We start from the raw sequence: 16,068 nt of genomic DNA, 5'->3' as shown, positions 1-16,068 counted from the left end.
CTGTTTTTTCAAATCTTACACGTTTTGGAAAACGCAGCGTATCTTCTCTAATCACAGGTGCTCCCTGAGCCCCAGCTCCACTGGCTGGGCTCCCACTCTTCCCGGTTATCTCCCTCCATGTCCTGCCTGAGCTGGCCAGGGGTCAGGGGTCAAGGAAGACGCCCCCCCCCCCAGTTCTCCCAGCAGATGGAACAGAATGAAGATAAAGGAGGCCAGTGCTGAGGGGGAGGGGGATCCAGGTGAGGGGTGAAGCCTCGGAGGAGGTGAGGGCTTCAGGGGAGAGGCAGGTGCGGGGAGAGGAAGGTGGAGGGTGCCCACGTGTGGTGGAGGTCCGCAGGTGGGGGCAGGAGGGAGCTGGGCTGCACGTGTGGGAAGGAGGAGGGACAGGGTGGGAGTCCCTAAGCCACTGCTGCCAGGAAGTAGGGCGGGGGCAGGGGACTATCCTATGAGAAGAACGACGGTGAGAGGAGGCTGGGCCTGGAGGGGCCACATCCCTTGGATCATGGATTCAGGAGGTTGGAGGAGGGGGCTGCGGTGGCCACAGGGTCTGGGGTTTGGGGCCGGGGTCCATCTAACCGGGGCTGTCAGGCTGGGGCCCCACCTTGAGATGGAGCTGCAGCAGGACTTGGCCAGGCCTGCGGGGGCGCGGCAGGGGCGGCTCGGGTCCCACCTCAAAACCAAGAGGAGTGGGGCCTGTGTTACTGCAGACGCCACACTAAGCTGCAAAGTTCCTGGGCCCTGCCCTCCACTCAGCCTGCAGCCTGCGTTCCTGCCGCCTCACAAGGCGCTTCTGCTTCCTATGAACTGAAGTGTGTCCGGGGGGAGGGTGCAGGTCAGCAGGAGCGCGCGTGCTAGGTGGGCGCCAGGTCTTGGGTTCGACCCCCAGCACCTCCTCTAAAGATGAACAAGTAAATACACAAGCCTGCCCCCCACAAATACACAAGTGAAAAGAAGCAACTCTCAGACGCATGGAGAGACCACCACTGCGTGACGGGAGAGGCCCCGATGACAGTGACGGGGGCCTGATGGCGCGGCGGGGTGGGGGTCAGGGGGAAGCTGTGCCGGCCTTGGTGGGGTGGCTGATGGGACCCAAACCTCCGACAAAGCAACGCCCTCGGGTAGTCACGCTGACGCGGCAGCACGCGCACCAGGCAGCGGCGCGGTGGGGGCCGGTCGCCGCGAGCTGATCTGGGAGAGACTCTGGGCTTCACACGGCACCCCCTCCGCCCTCTCACCACACCTAGTCTCACGTGGCCCCCACAAAGGTCGCCCCTCAGATGGATATTCCTAAGACCCTCACGGTTGACCATTAGGGTGGGTGAGCTCCCAGTGGCCAAGGACACGCTCTGGCCACCTGTCCTAGGGTCTCATTGTACAAGGCACACCAAGCCCTTGGGCAGCGATGGTCCCTGTGGCCCATGGACCCCACTCAGAGTACACGTGGTCCCCTTGACGCAGAGTTAGGGGACACAGTCTGTCCCTGGGAGACGCTCAGGGCGCGGGATTTACAGACCCCTAAGCCCCGCTCACTCTGCGGCAGGTCAGCCTGAGAGCCACCCCACACCATCCTCGGGCAGCGGCGCCTACCTGGAGCTGAGTCATCCGGGGAGGTGAGGCCGGAAGGGCTGGATCCCAGGTCGAGTAACTTCCAGGTGTCTTGGAGGGAACTGCTGGCAACTGATGAGGACCCTTGGGTATGGGGGCCACGTTCCTCCTGGAATTCCTGAGCCAGGCGTGGCTTTGGGGACTGGTTTTCTTTCTGAGGAGTTGATCTGCAAGTCACTGTGGGGACTGGGTGCTGCCTCTGAAAGTCAGAGAAGAGAATTACCCCGGAAAGCCACCCTCTCTCCAGCCTGAGGAGGCAACAGGGCTCCCAGCCCCCTGGGGCGAGGTGATGGGGGGGGGACTGGACCAACGCCCTGAGGCCCTGTCTCTGCAGCCACACCCAGAAGGGCCCTCGAGGGGCCTGTGTGCTCCCTCCACCAATGCACCCCTGGGACCCACCCGCAGAGGCCCCATCATCCCCAGGGAGGCGCCTGGTGACCGAAGCACTGTCACTCGGGGCAGCGGCCACCCTCTGACCCTGAGAACTCTGGGTCTGGTTGAGTCCTGCCCAGGGATGCCACACAGAGACCCTGGTCCTGGTGGGTCCTGCATACCTGCCTGGGCCTCGCCATGCAGCCTGGCCCAGTGTCCTTTCTGCAGACTGTCTGTGCCAAGTGAGCTTGGCTCTTTCCCACGCATTCAGAGAAACATTCTCTCTTGGCATTCTTAGAGTCCTGGCACGGGCGTTTAAATAAAGGAAGTTGAGTGTTCGTGGGTCACTGATGGGGTGTGTTAGGAAGAAACGCTACTCCCCAGATTTCTGGTATTAGGGACTTACCAGGCTCTGTGACAAGCCAGAGAGGGTGGTGAGGCCTCCTGGGGTCCACCAGCCAGGACGGGCGTGATGGCCTCTAAGTCACCCCCACCCTCCCAGGAGACCGGGCTTTTGCACAGCACACAATCCTTTCCCTGGTGCCCAGGAAGACAATTTTAAAAGATGCATTTTTAACCTAGCATATTGGCAAAGATTCCAAAAATAAATACCTAGGTGGGGAAAACTATCTAATTAAACATACATATGATACAGTTTGTAATTTAGTAAAATAGCAGGAAATGCACTGAAATGTTACTGGTAACTATGCTGGAGTGCTGAAAGTTGGAAGCTTTTAAAATTGTGTTAGACATACAGGTGGCCAACAGGCACATGAAAAGATGCTCAACATCGCTAACTATTAGAGAAACCCAAACCAAAACCACACTGAGGTAACACCCCACACCAGTCAGAATGGCTATCACTCAAAAGTCCACAAATGACAGATGCTGGAGAGGCTGTGGAGAAAAGAGAACCCTCCTCCACTGCTGGTGGGAATGCAGGTTGGTGCAGCCACTGTGGAAAACAGTACGGAGGTTCCTCAAAAGACTAGGAATAGACTTACCGTATGACCCAGGAATCCCGCTCCTGGGCATGTATCCAGAGGGAACTCTAATTTGAAAAGACACCTGCACCCCAGTGTTCATAGCAGCAATATTTACAGCAGCCAAGACATGGAAGCAACCTAAGTGTCCATCGACAGATGACTGGATAAAGATGTTGTGGTATATTTTTACAGTGGAATACTACTCGGCCATAAAAAGAATGAAATAATGCCATTTGCAGCAACATGGATGGACCTAGAGATGATCACACTAAGTCAGTCAGACAAAGACAAATATATGATATCACTTATATGTGGAATCTAAAACATGACACAAATGAATTTATTTACAAAGCTGAAACAGACTCACAGACACAGAAAACAAACTTATGGTTACCAAAGGGGAAAAGGGGGTGGGGGGAGGGATAAATTAGGAGTTTGGGATTAACAGACACACACTACTTCATACAAAACAGACAGCCAGCGGATCTGGCTGTCTGGCACAAGGGACTGTCTGGTGTCTTGTAACGAGCTAGAGTAAGGAAGAACATGTATACACACGTGTACACAGCTGAATCACCATGCTGCGCACCAGAAACTAGCACAGTGCTGCAAATCAACTACACTTCAACTAAGAAAAAACACATATAGTGAAAGAAATAAAATTGTGTTTACTATCCTTTGAAGTTTCTCTACTGAAAATGCAATACTTAAGTAATTAATAAAAGTTGTTAAAAATATGTTTCTTAGTTAAAGGAGTGTTACCTGAGTTGTGAGGTGGGGTTGCAACTGTCCCAGGGGTGGGTCGGGCGCCTCACCTGGGCCCTGGGCCTCAGGGGTGGGAAGGGGGTGACGAGGCGGTTTCCCTAGAAACGAGATGAGGGAAAGGGTCTGTCCTCTGTGTGCACATCGCTTCTGGGGCTCTCCCAAACACTCGAGAAGAAGGGCGTGTGCCCCTCCAGGACCACAGAGGACGCAGGGGAGGACAACTGGGGGCGTGTGACCTGGCGGCTCTTCAGCAGAGCTCGCGAACACCCAGAAACCTTCCACAGCGGCGCACACACCCCAGCAGCCCCTGAGAGTGACGGGCACGTCCATTCAAGGGCCCAGAGCACACCCTCCCTGCAGCAGAGGGAAAAAGGAGCACAAGTTTGTCAACTGGACGGTGAGTCTGGCGCTCAGTGCTTCCGCGTCCTGCCTTACTCAGAAATGATACAGGCATCAAACGAACATTCGTTAACTCAACCTAAAAATCTTGGAATTGATCTTGAGGCTGACGTCCCACAAGGAACAATCACCATTGAAATAGCATTTCTCAGAACAGATCCGCTTGGCTACACACGGTAGTGAGGGCTCCAGGAGTTCTCCGCCTGTGGGTTACGTGAAAACCAATACAGGGAAGGCAGACGGGGGCTCGTACCGGTGCCCAGCCCAGCAGCGAGGCCCCGCCTCTCCCTTCCTCACCTGTGCCCTAAAGGTCTTTACAGTTACAGTCCCCTCTGCTTCTTTTTGAATGTTTTCTTGTCACGTTTGCCTGAGCTGACAAGCACCGCTTCTCAGGCACCCGTGATCCCAGCTTAGCGCTCAGATCTCCACACAGCCTCTGATCCTACCCTTCTCAAAACAGAGCCCTGACTGTGAAAGAAGGTAAAACGTACAGGGTACCCTTTTCACCCTAAAATTATCCTTGAGATTTCCCAGAGGGCCCTGGAAAATCACAAAGATCTGTCCTTATACAAAGAGGGGTATAATACCCTTTAATGAAAGGAACATGAAAATACACACACACGATGCTGCACACGAGGAACTGACGCGTTGTAACTGGCTGTACTTCAAAAAGAGAGGGGTGCGGGAAATAATTGGGTCTATAAATGTGTTACGGTCGCTGAGTTTCACAAGAGGGATTGCTGGATCAGATGAGGTGCTCGGGCCACCCCATTTCATGTTACATCTGTCGGTAAAATATTACTCATAGAGCAGATCTGAGGGATTTCCTGGCACTCTGTCGGGGCCCTGGCTGCTTCCATGTCTGTCCTCATCAGGGTCCTGAAGGGCTCGCCTGGCCGCGTGAGAAAACACGGGTGCAGCGCCTAGAGCTGAAAACTCAGTTACTGCTCTAAGTGTGAACCTGGTGACAGCCTGATTTCGCTCACGGGAACCCAGCATCTTCCAGGCCAGGCGTTCGCAGCTGGGGCTCCGCGTTGCTCCGTTGCCGTGCCGACCGTCAGGACCAGCTGCTCCACGATTCCTGACTCTCCACTTGATATTCTTGGTGTATTCACAGTGCACTGTTTCAGGATTATTTTCTGTTCTATCTTACGAATTTTTCCTCTGTAAAAATTACGCTCATCCATTTTTATAAGTCAGATACACTGCTCATGGTCTTCTTTGGAAACAGGCATAGACGTCGTAGATTAACTTTATCTGGAACTTCTCTCGAGGACTAACTTTGTCTTGCAGGACACGGAAACAGCCAGATGCAGCAGGTTTGAGTAATGCCATTTGCAGTTGCGTTACTCTGGTTATGAACCCTCGCCAGACCTTTCCCTTTGAAAATGATCAGGAGGAAGTTAGCCACGGCCGTGTTAAAGCCCTGTCATCCCCGTGGACAAAAAATGTTGCCTCCCATTTCGAGAAACAAAGAATGTTGCCTGCCACCGAACCACGAAGCAGCCCCCAGCTGTGGGCCCTGAGGGGACTCAGGATGGAGGAAAACAGGATGCTGGCCCCAGAGAGCTAAGAGGAGATCAAAGGAAGGGTTTTGGTGGGCCCAGAGTCTCGCCAACTTCCCGTACCAAGAAGGGCGCTCAGATCATCACCTGGAGATGTCTGCTTTTTTTGTGATTTGCAGTAATCTTTAGGTGTCCAACTATATGGGTCTTTTTTTTTTTTTTCCCAGCAAAAACTCCTATACACCCTGTCTCCTCCTTTACCTCCTTGGAACAGTCCCGCAGAGCTATCCGAGAGGCTATCTCCCGGGCTGTAGCCCTCAGTGTTGTCCTCAAATAAAACATAATTCTCAGCCTTTAGGTTGTGTGTTTTTATTCAGTCAACATCTACAAAGAGTTTCTGTTTTACTTTAACGAGAAAAAGAAAAAGAAAAAAAGACGGGAAAAAAGAGAAAAGAGAGCAAGCCGGGCTGCCGGGCCAGTGTGCTTGTCCTCAGCCAGGCCCGTCTCAGGCCCTCGGGGAAGCACGCTGGGGCCGGCTCCTGGCGGACTGGTGAGGCCATTCTGAGACCATCCAGTGGACAGAGTCAGGATTTCCATAACTCTGGTCAAGAAGCAGATGGAATGAAGCTAGAACACTTCCTTACACTATAGACAAAAATAAACTCAAAGTGGATCAAAGACTTAAACAGAAGACAAGGTAAAATAAATCTCCTAGAAGAAACTATAGGCAAAACATTATCTGACATACATCTCAGAAATGTTCTCCTAGGGCAGTCTACCCAAGCAATAGAAATAAAAGCGAGAATAAACAAATGGGACCTAATGAAACTTACAAGCTTCTGCACAGCAAAGGGAACCATAAGTAAAACAAAACGACAACCTACAGACGGAATGGGAGAAAATTTTTGCAAATGAAACCGACAAAGGCTTGATCTCCAGAATATATAAGGAGCTCATACGACTTAATAAGAAAAAAACAAACAACCCAATCCAAAAATGGGCAGAAGACCTAAACAAGCAATTCTCCAAGGAAGGCATACAAATGATCAATAGGCACATGAAAAAATGCTCCATATCACTAATTATCAGAGAAATGCAAATCAAAACTACAATGAGGTATCACCTCACACCAGTCAGAATGGCCATCATTCAAAAGTGCACAAATGACAAATGCTGCAGAGGATGTGGAGAAAAGGGAACCCTCCTACACTGCTGGTGGGAATGCAGTTTGGTGCAGCCACTGTGGAAAACAGTATGGAGATTCCTCAAAAGACTAGGAATAGACTTACCGTATGACCCAAGAATCCCACTCCTGGGCATATATCCAGAAGGAACCCTACTTCAAAAAGACACCTGCACCCCAATGTTCACAGCAGCACTATTTACAATAGCCAAGACGTGGAAACAGCCTAAATGTCCATCAACAGATGACTGGATAAAGAAGAGGTGGTATATTTATACAATGGAATACTACTCAGCCATAAAAACCGACAACAAACGCCATTTGCAGCAACATGGATGTCCCTGGAGATTGTCATTCTAAGTGAGGTAAGCCAGAAAGAGAAAGAAAAATACCATATGAGATTGCTCATATGTGGAATCTAAAAAAAAAAACAAACCCCATAAATATAAAACAGAAACAGACTCACAGACATAGAAATACAAACTTGTGGTTGCCAAGGGGGAGAAGGGTGGGAAGGGACAGACTAGGATTTCAAAATGTAGAGTAGATAAACAAGATTATACTGTATCGCACAGGGAAATATATACAGGATCTTGTGGTGGCTCACAGCAAAAAAAAATGTGACAACGAACATATGTATGTTCATGTGCAACTGAAAAATTGTGCTCCACACTGGAATTTGACACAACATTGTAAAATGACCCTAACTCAATAAAAAAAAGTTAAAAAAAAAAAAAAAAAAGAGCAGCAGCAGCAGCAGCAGATGGGCTGCTGAGACTTGGCCCCAAGACTGGACGGCACAAGAACTAACCGCCCAGGACGGAAGGCACTGATGAGGAAGACGCAGCGGTTGTTTGGAACACTGTGGGCGTGACTTCAGTGCGCTACCTTCTAGGCACACAAGGAAACATTCCTCTTACCTCTTAAGCTGTGTGTAGTCCATAAAAACCTAGCGGTCTCTGGCTTTGTACGCTAAACTGAAACATTTCTAAGTGGTATCTTGGTCTCCCTGCCTGAGTCCCCCAGAGTCCTGTGCGGTGTCCTCGCTCTCCTGGCAACAGAGCCACTCGTGCAGGCTCAGACCTGTCCGTGTTCTCACCAGAGCTGGACTGGAAACACGGATTCTGCAGCCGGGGCCCCACCTGGACGGCCGGCTGTGAGAATGATACTGACTGGGTCGTCAGGGCCCACCGCTTGTCAGCAGCCGATGCCCACAAAGCCCTCCCAGGAGAGCGGCCAGGGACCAGGCCTACAGACAGGAAGGCCATCTCCCAGCAGGTCCGGGAACCTCAGGATATTTCGGAAACCTCAGGGAAACGGGATTTGCTCAACATCACCCGGCCGATGAAACATGGCGAGCTCTTGGCTTCTGGGACTAAGAACCTTTCAAAAGTCTGATCTGAAACCCTGACGCAAACTTCCAGCAAAGTGAGCTCAAGGCCAACGTGGTGAAGTAACCTCTTGCTGCACCTAAGGAAACAGTCAGGCCAGCCTCGTTTTGTGATAAAAAACACCTTTCTTTGAGTTTGTTTTTTTTTTTTTTTCTTTTAATCAAAAGGGAAAAAACTGCCTCAGTGGAAACGCACTGCCTCCCGCACAGCCCCGGAGCTGGGAGGGTCTTGCCTTCCCCGCACCCTGCGCCCATCCCTCGTCCCTCCCTCGGAGTCTTCCTCGGCTTCCCTCCCTCTTTAGAGAAACCAGTTCTGCCTCCTTTCGCAATTCAGTCCCTTTACTCCATTTAAATGGGTGCTCTCTTGACTCTTCCCGGGAACTGGCTGTAACATTCGACTGGTTTGGTTTCTGTTGGAGAGCTGTGCTCCACTTTTTTCTGAAAATCACCCCTTCACACTTGGTTTGAAAAAATAACATTAAGCATGATGAAACACCAGAAGGGCCGCTGAGTGACACGCGCCACGGTGAGCTACGACCGTCACGAGCACGCCTGCTCTAAGTGGCGCGGCGTGAAAATGGATACGGCGCCGGGGTGCAGAGCGGACGGAGGCATGGACGGGGACAGGTGCCGTGCAAACTGCAACACAGAGATCACGGCTCTTGGCGTTCCAAGTCGACAGGTGTCAGAAGCTTAGAATGCTATTAATCACGTTTAATAAGGCTGCTCAATGGCACAGAGTCAAGAGCGGAACTCGGCGCGTGCTTAAAGGTAACTGAAGGAGTTCTGAAACTCCCTTTCGAAAATTAACCGAGGGAAACCTCACTAAAACGGGGTCAGGAGGCCAGACGGGGAGCCCTCACGTGTCCCACACGTCAGCTCAGATCCCAACGGGGAGGCCAACTCGCACCTCCCACGGGAAGCACCTCACAGCCGCCAGTGGGAGGGAGAAGGCCACTGTCCTGGCCTGGGAGCAGCTCAGCCAACGAAAAGCCACTGCACTTCCAACTCCCGGCTCCCTCCAGCAGGCTCTTTGTTTCCGACAGCCCCTCCCGCCTTCCCCGGCTCCTCTGTAAAAGAGCTTCCTCTCTCCTGCTTCACCCAGCTTGCATGTGGTTCGCCGTGATTGGATGTCCGAATTAAAGTTCTTTGAGCCTCCTGAATAAACCCATTTTGCTGGTAAAATAGCTGTTTTAGGTAACATTACACAGAGGTCCCCTAGAGATGCAGAGCAGACCCCGACGACCCCCAAAGCTGGCGTGCAAGCAGGCCTGGCACCCAGAGCCCAGCGAGCTTCCCGGCTTTTCTCGGCAGCCCTGGAGTTTGAGGGTGAGTGCTCCTGAATCCAAGCTCATCTTTTTGCGTTTTGGAGATCTCTGGGATCTGCCTAAAGGCTTCATCCTTTCCATTAAGGCCCTGCTTTGTCTGTGAGCGCTCACTTGGCACCTCAGCCTGACTTGAAGTCAGGCTGCTCCTCCTGGAACTGTGCTGGCCTTTGGTCCAGTTCCTTTTGGAACTGGGCCATTCAGCCATTGGCCTGATACCTTTGGGATCAGGCTGGTCCTCCTGGAACTGAGCTGGTATTTGGTCTGCAAGCTGTTTAATAATTACCCCCTTTGCTTTAGAGAAAACAAAAACAGAAACAAAAACTCTGAAAAACGGGATTCCAGTCATACAGATGTTTCGAGGGCACCCCCCATCCAAGGGTCCCAGCTGATTTTATGTTTAAAAACCATGGTCCCTCTTCATGCACATTTCTAACAAAATGGACTGATTTAGCCCAAAGTAATTTAGAACATCAAAGGCCATCATGGTGAACTTCTGGACTTCTCAAGCTTTTAAAACTGTATTAGACAGCCATGGTAGGGGGGAGGTGGGTGTAGCTCCGTGGCAGAGCGTGTTCTTAGCATGCACGAGGTCCTGCGTTCAATGCCCAGCACCTCCATTAAAACAAACAAACAAACAAAAAGACAGCCATGGCTCTGAAATCATCAGAATTAAATTGGACACCTATTTTGAGACTTCCAAACATTACCAGGAATCTAAAACTGTCTCTCTGCAAATATAACAATTACATTAACGGAGGCAAACAATCAAAGAAAGACAAAAACAGCTCCAAAGCCTCCTGCCCGTCTCCCCTGACTGCTCTGGTGTCACCTCTCTGGCCCCCGCCCCCTTGCCTCTGCCTTGGGCTCCGCCACCAGGGCCATCTTCACCCTCAGAACTATCAGAACATGCTCTTTGAAGTGAAACCTTCTGAGGCTCCAAACAAACCCAGATTACTTATGGCCCCTGATGAAGGCCGAACTGCCGGACTTACTGAAAGTTTCCTAAAGGAACTGGAGACCCCGATGGGTTTGCTGAAGAATTTATGTGGTTATTCAAACCTACCAATCTGGTTTCTCAGGTTTACATCAGTTAGTCCACTTTTGGTGAGAGGCAAGCCAAATATCGGTTGAAACTAGCCCGATGGAAACACCCTAGAGGGAATTTAGTAAAACAAACGCTGGCTTCTGGCAAGCAGCTAGAACGCTCGCTGAGAACCTCCACCACAATCACAGTGGCCTTTCCTGAGCCTGTTGGTGGGAACAAAATCCAGGTCTGCACACAAAAATCTGATGAACCTGTTCCTGACTATTATAATCGACTTCAGATTGTTTTTAAAGAAAGTTCTGGTTTTCCTTCAGAGGGTGAAGCCCCTCAGACAGCCTTTAACTCCACACTAGCAAATGGGCTGAACCAGATCTTTCTCTTTTAGATAAAAGGACAAGGTGGGGGAGGGGGATAAAATAGGAGTTTGGGATTAACAGACACACTATTGTACATAAAACAGATAAACAACAAGGACCTACTGTAGAGCACAGGGAACTGTATTTAATTTCTTGTAATGAGCTATGATGGAAAAGAATTTGAAAAAAAAAATGTATGTATAACTGAACTGCTTTGCTGTACACTTTAAACTAACACTAAATCAACTACACTTCAATAAAAAATAAAATTAAAAAAGAAAGGACAAAGGTGGAATGGGAAGCGACATCCACTCTAGATTTAGTTAACCTGGCAAACCAGCCCACTCGAGCCCAAGAAGTCGTCTAGAAGACAGACCACTAAATTCTTAACCTTCAGCTCCCGCAAAGGCCCCTGAACGAAACCAAACACCTTCTAGGTTCTGCTGTCTTGCAAAGGGCCAGGATGCTGGAAAAGGCCTGTTACAAGTTCAGGCATTCTGGGTGACTTCAGGCGTCCGGACAGCCTTTCCGACCTCTTCCCAACTCCCAGGCAGGGGCTCTGAGGAACGACAGGGGCCCCTCCAGCCGTCTCTGAATCAGCTCAGAGAAGCCCCTCTGCTGACTGGGAACCCACCTGTCTGTCCTTGCTGACAGCAGAGCCTCTCTCAGCGCTCGACGCCCCCCCAACGCCCCGCTGTAAAGCAGCCCCTGCCTCACGTGCTGACGTGGCCCAGGCACTGGGGGGTCCCTGGGGAACCTCAGCGGGGCCCTGGGTCTGAAACTGCTCCCTTCGCTGAAGCCCTCTGAGAGACACACCCCTCCCCTTAGCTCCTCCACCCCATTCGTTTACGAGGCTGAGGCTTCTTGGGAGAGTATCGTGTCGGGACCTCTTTCTCTCCAAACAGGGACATAGTTTTAAAATCTGACAGTCGCCATGAAAACAGCCAAACAGGTGAATTCAACGGCCCTCTGGCCTCTTTTATTTGCTCGTCCCCAACAGTCCTGGAGCTCATTCTGGAAGCACTGATCACTTTGTCCCCAGAATCAACTGCAAAATCTCCAACTGATGTTGGCAAAGTCCACAGTGCACCTTCTGTCCACGTTCAGACGTCCCCCCAGACCCCTGCCCGGAACCCGCCAGGGCCCTGCAAGTAGAGAAGCCGTCAAGGCAGAGAGCCCCCGACACTCGGCTCTGAGGCTGGCACCAGGGCCTGCGAGAAAACCCAGGTTCCCTCCCTTGCACGTGGCTCACCGCGGGTGCACGTCCCAAACTGCAATCCTCTGCTGCTCCCCAGTGAAGCCATTTTGCTGGGAAAGTGACTGGCCATTTTCTGTCTGGGTTAACACTCCCAGTCAACGTGAGGGAGACAGAAAGCCTGAGCCTGTAACGGCAGCACGTCTAATGACTGAGCACACCGATACCGCCAGCCCTCGACACCGCCGGGTGCAGCCACTCATTCCGATAGGAAATTCCATCTTAAAAAGTGCAGCTAGTGAACAAGAGAGAATAAAATAAATGCTTAAGAAAACAGGGAAAGAACAGTCAGGTAAACCCAAGGAAAGGAATGAACAAAGATGAAACGGAACCTTCTGATAAAGACACAGGAATCCGCCCCCGGCTCCGAGCAGCTGCCTCTGAGGAAGCCCCCGGACAGAAGCAGAGAAATTCCACACACGTCCGTGCGTACGTTGAGAAACACTGTCTAGCTGTAAAATGACTATAACTCAAAGAAAGTTATAAAAAAAAAAAAAGAGCCCAGCGCAATGGTTTAATGGATGGGGGGGGATCTTAAAAAAAGAAAGAAAGAAAGAAACACTGTCTGACACGCTGCAGAAGAGATAAGAAGTGGGAAGAGGCAGCATTTAAAGAAACAGTGGCTGAGAATTTTAAAGAGTGGAAAAGGCAACCAGCAAGTCTCAAGTCTTCACACACGGATCCCTGAGCAGCTCAGATGGAGGCGGGCAGCCCCGGGTGGATGCGGGACGGCACACGGGTCGGCGGGACAGGAGCGGGACCAGGTCAGGAGGAAAACCTCAGAGCAGCCAGAGGAGGGGGGCCCCCACTCCCGCCCCCACGAGGAAGGGGCTCAGACTGACGCCCGCTTCTCCGAAGACAGTGGAGTGCTGTGTTTAAGAAAGTTGTAAGAAAAGGCCAACACAGAGGCCTCTTTCCAGCTACACCATCGTTGCAGAAAGTAGGCAAAATAAAATCGTTTTAGGAAGACACAGAGAGTCCGCTGCCCACAGACTCTCCTTGAAGGAAAGACCCGTTCCCCGGACGGAAGGCCCTTCCCTCCCCGGACCCTCAGAAGACGCGCAGCGTGGCAGGGCGCTGACGCCGAGGAGCAAACGTGGGAAGAGCCTCAGCTGACCAGTTCATGAATGTGTCTGGAAATCACTGCTTCTGAATCAGTAGGGTTCACAGTGGGGTTCTGGATGCAGATGTGTGACTACAGTCAATGACTGAAACGTGAAGGGGTGTTTTACCACCTGTGTAACCGTGCCTAAGAGACAGCGCGCATCGGCCCCTAGCCACTCAGAAAGAATGAAGCGAGACCCCTGACCTGTTCTTTTTCACCAAGTCAGGAGAACGACACGGTACTGAGATACCAGAGGCCAGAACACACAGACGCAAATTTAAACACAAATTACAGCGATGAACCACGCCAGCTCACGGAGTCGGCAGAAACCATTTCCTAATGAACATCTAGCTTTTGTGACACGCTTTCCCTGCGCGGATGGCCGGTGCTCCCCAGAGGGGACGGCTCGGAGCGCAGCAGCCCCGGGCCCGCAGAGCAGACTGGGGCCGCGGGACACGAGCGTGTGTGGCATCCTCCGGCAGGCGTGTGCGCACGGCTCAGCCACGTGGGAGCCTGAGCACGCACGTCCCAACAGACCGAGCACAGTCAGGAACCTGTGTTCCCGTATAGCTGAACAATTTCTCAGCCTTCATTTAAATTTTTACAGAGGGAGGGCGCAGCTCAGTGGTGGAGCGCATGCCTAGCACACACGAGGTCCTGGGTTCACTCCCCAGTCCCTCCTCTAAACATAATCAAATAAACGAACCTAATTCTCTACCCCTCAAAAGTTTCTAAAATTAAATTAAAAAATAGTATTTACAGTGAGAAAACAGCTTTTATAATCAGAGGAAAACCAAAGGCCTTTTAAAGCACGTTAGCTGCCCTGTGCCTCGTACACAGTGTGAGCCCAACTCTATGACATTCTGGAAAAGGCGGGACCACGGAGACAGTGGGACGGTCAGGGGTCGTCCGGGGTGGGGGAGGGACACCTGGCACTGCAGAGGGCGTCAGGCAGTGGAAACACTCTGTATGACACTATCGTGGGACCCTGTCTTCACGCTTCTGTCCAAGCCCAGACCCACCCCGCCAGGACCAAGGGTCCAGGTGTCGATGCATCAAAGCAGCTCACGGTTGTGACAGACGCCCCAGCCAGTGCGGACGTTGTGACAGGGAGGCTGTGTGTGTGTGCGGCACGGGCGTGCGGGCAGTCTGCGCCTTCTGCTCAACTGTGCTGTGAACCTGAAACTGCCCCCCCAAGATTAAAGTCTTCGAGGCCTGTTAGATGTTAAGACCCTGCGAACCACCACCTCAAGGACTCCCGGCTGTGTGCTGGGTCCGGGGAAGGAAAAGCAGAGCCGGGGGCAGGAGGAGGGGCGGGGGGCAGGGGTGTGAGGGCATCGGAGCCTCCGTCCACGCCGCCTGTCTCTGGGCCCCCACCCCCACAGGCTGTGCTGGAGACGCTGTGGTCTGGGCCTCGCCCACAGCAGGTGGTGTGCTGGCCTCTACTTGGGAGGTGGGGGGGCACTCAGAGCCAGGTGGATGCGACGTAAACAGGGACTGGGCCACCTGCGGACACTGCCCCCACCCCCTCTGCCTGTCTGGAAACGTGGATCTGGGGGCCTGGACCCGAGAGGGAGGCCCGTGGCTGGCGCAGGGGCCTGACCTGGTCCGAGGGGGATGTGGACTGAAGGCTGGACAGGTGGCGGCAGGTCTGGGTCTGCTCCGCCAGGGCCCCGAGGGATGAGGTCCCTTCCCAGCAGCAGACAAGTGAGGACAAGCCTCAGGGCGGGTCCTGCCTGGCGGCGCTGGAACCAGAGGTAGCCAGAGCAGGTGTGGCTGGACGGTCTTAAGGTTTTCATATTGCTCGGTGACGATGAGATACTTCTGTCATAGCAGGTCATTCTGTCCCAATGAATGACGGCAGCCACACAGTTTACGAACCAGATAAACCATCTTTGTGAAAAAATGCATAGACTAGTCTTGCCAAACGCCCCTGCTGTCAGGTCCAAACACTCGTCGGGGAGCTTAAGAAACCTATGGCCTCGTGGTGCATGGGGAGGGGTGGCTGACCCAGAAGGAAACAGACTGTGCCGCGCATTGACACAAACTGCAGGCGAAGCAGAGGTTCCCAGAGCAAAGCCCGCCCTCCTCCACTGTCTTCTCCCCGTGCTCCTCCCCCAGGACCCCAGGCACACACGCACCACGCTGCGGTGAGCAGCCTGGCACGCGCGGAGTGTGGTCGGCGGGCCAAGCTGGTCCTCCCCGCGCGGTGAGGGCTCCTGACCCCGCAGAGGCACCCGACCCCGCGCGCCTGGCAGTCCTGGGGGCTCCTCCTGGACGTGCTGCCGGGCCTCCCGCCGGCGCCCAGGGCGCTGGTCCTTTTTCCCAGCAGGTGTGTGGGAGACACTCCCCCAGCCTGTTACTAGCTTTCTCTGTGTTCTCGACGGCTCTTCCTTAGAGATGTTTTAAAATGTAATGACGTCAGATCTGTGGATCTTTGACTTTCCCATGTCTAGCTGTTTTTTAAATTTGGGGGGGCAGGAGATTAGGCCTGTTTATTTGTCTATTTACTGGAGGTACTGGGGATTGAACCCAGGACCTCTTCTTGCACGCTAGACATAGTTCACGGAACAAGTTCATTGGAAGGAAAGCCAGAGGGAGCAGGAGGAAGGTCTGGGCCTCGGGGGTCCGGGAGGTCACCCTGGCAGAGGCAGGGCTTGGCTTGGAGGCCAAGGGCAAAGAACAGCAAAGTTTAGACGCGGCTGGGGAACCGATGGGATTAAGAAAAGAAATGGGGCCCTAAGGGCTGTTGGACGCAGGCAGCAGGGGCAGAG

The 16,068-nt window shown here is 52.6% G+C and overlaps 1 protein-coding gene across 1 annotated transcript in view; it reads right to left on the bottom strand.

Moving 5' to 3' along the window:
• CCDC57 (coiled-coil domain containing 57) overlaps positions 1–16,068 on the bottom strand; it is an 82,199-nt gene that overhangs the window by 15,824 nt on the left and 50,307 nt on the right. Inside the window, exons 22-24 of the mRNA XM_031469406.2 lie at positions 3,726–3,826; positions 2,160–2,279; positions 1,588–1,804 (exon numbers count right to left, since the gene is read on the bottom strand). Coding sequence (XP_031325266.2) covers positions 1,588–1,804; positions 2,160–2,279; positions 3,726–3,826 — 438 coding nt within the window. The remainder of the gene's footprint in view (positions 1–1,587; positions 1,805–2,159; positions 2,280–3,725; positions 3,827–16,068) is intronic.

The sequence above is a fragment of the Camelus dromedarius genome, chromosome 16, assembly GCF_036321535.1.
Source record: "Camelus dromedarius isolate mCamDro1 chromosome 16, mCamDro1.pat, whole genome shotgun sequence".
Classification (NCBI taxonomy): Eukaryota; Metazoa; Chordata; class Mammalia; order Artiodactyla; family Camelidae; genus Camelus; species Camelus dromedarius.
This window is presented reverse-complemented; position numbering and strand designations above follow the sequence as displayed.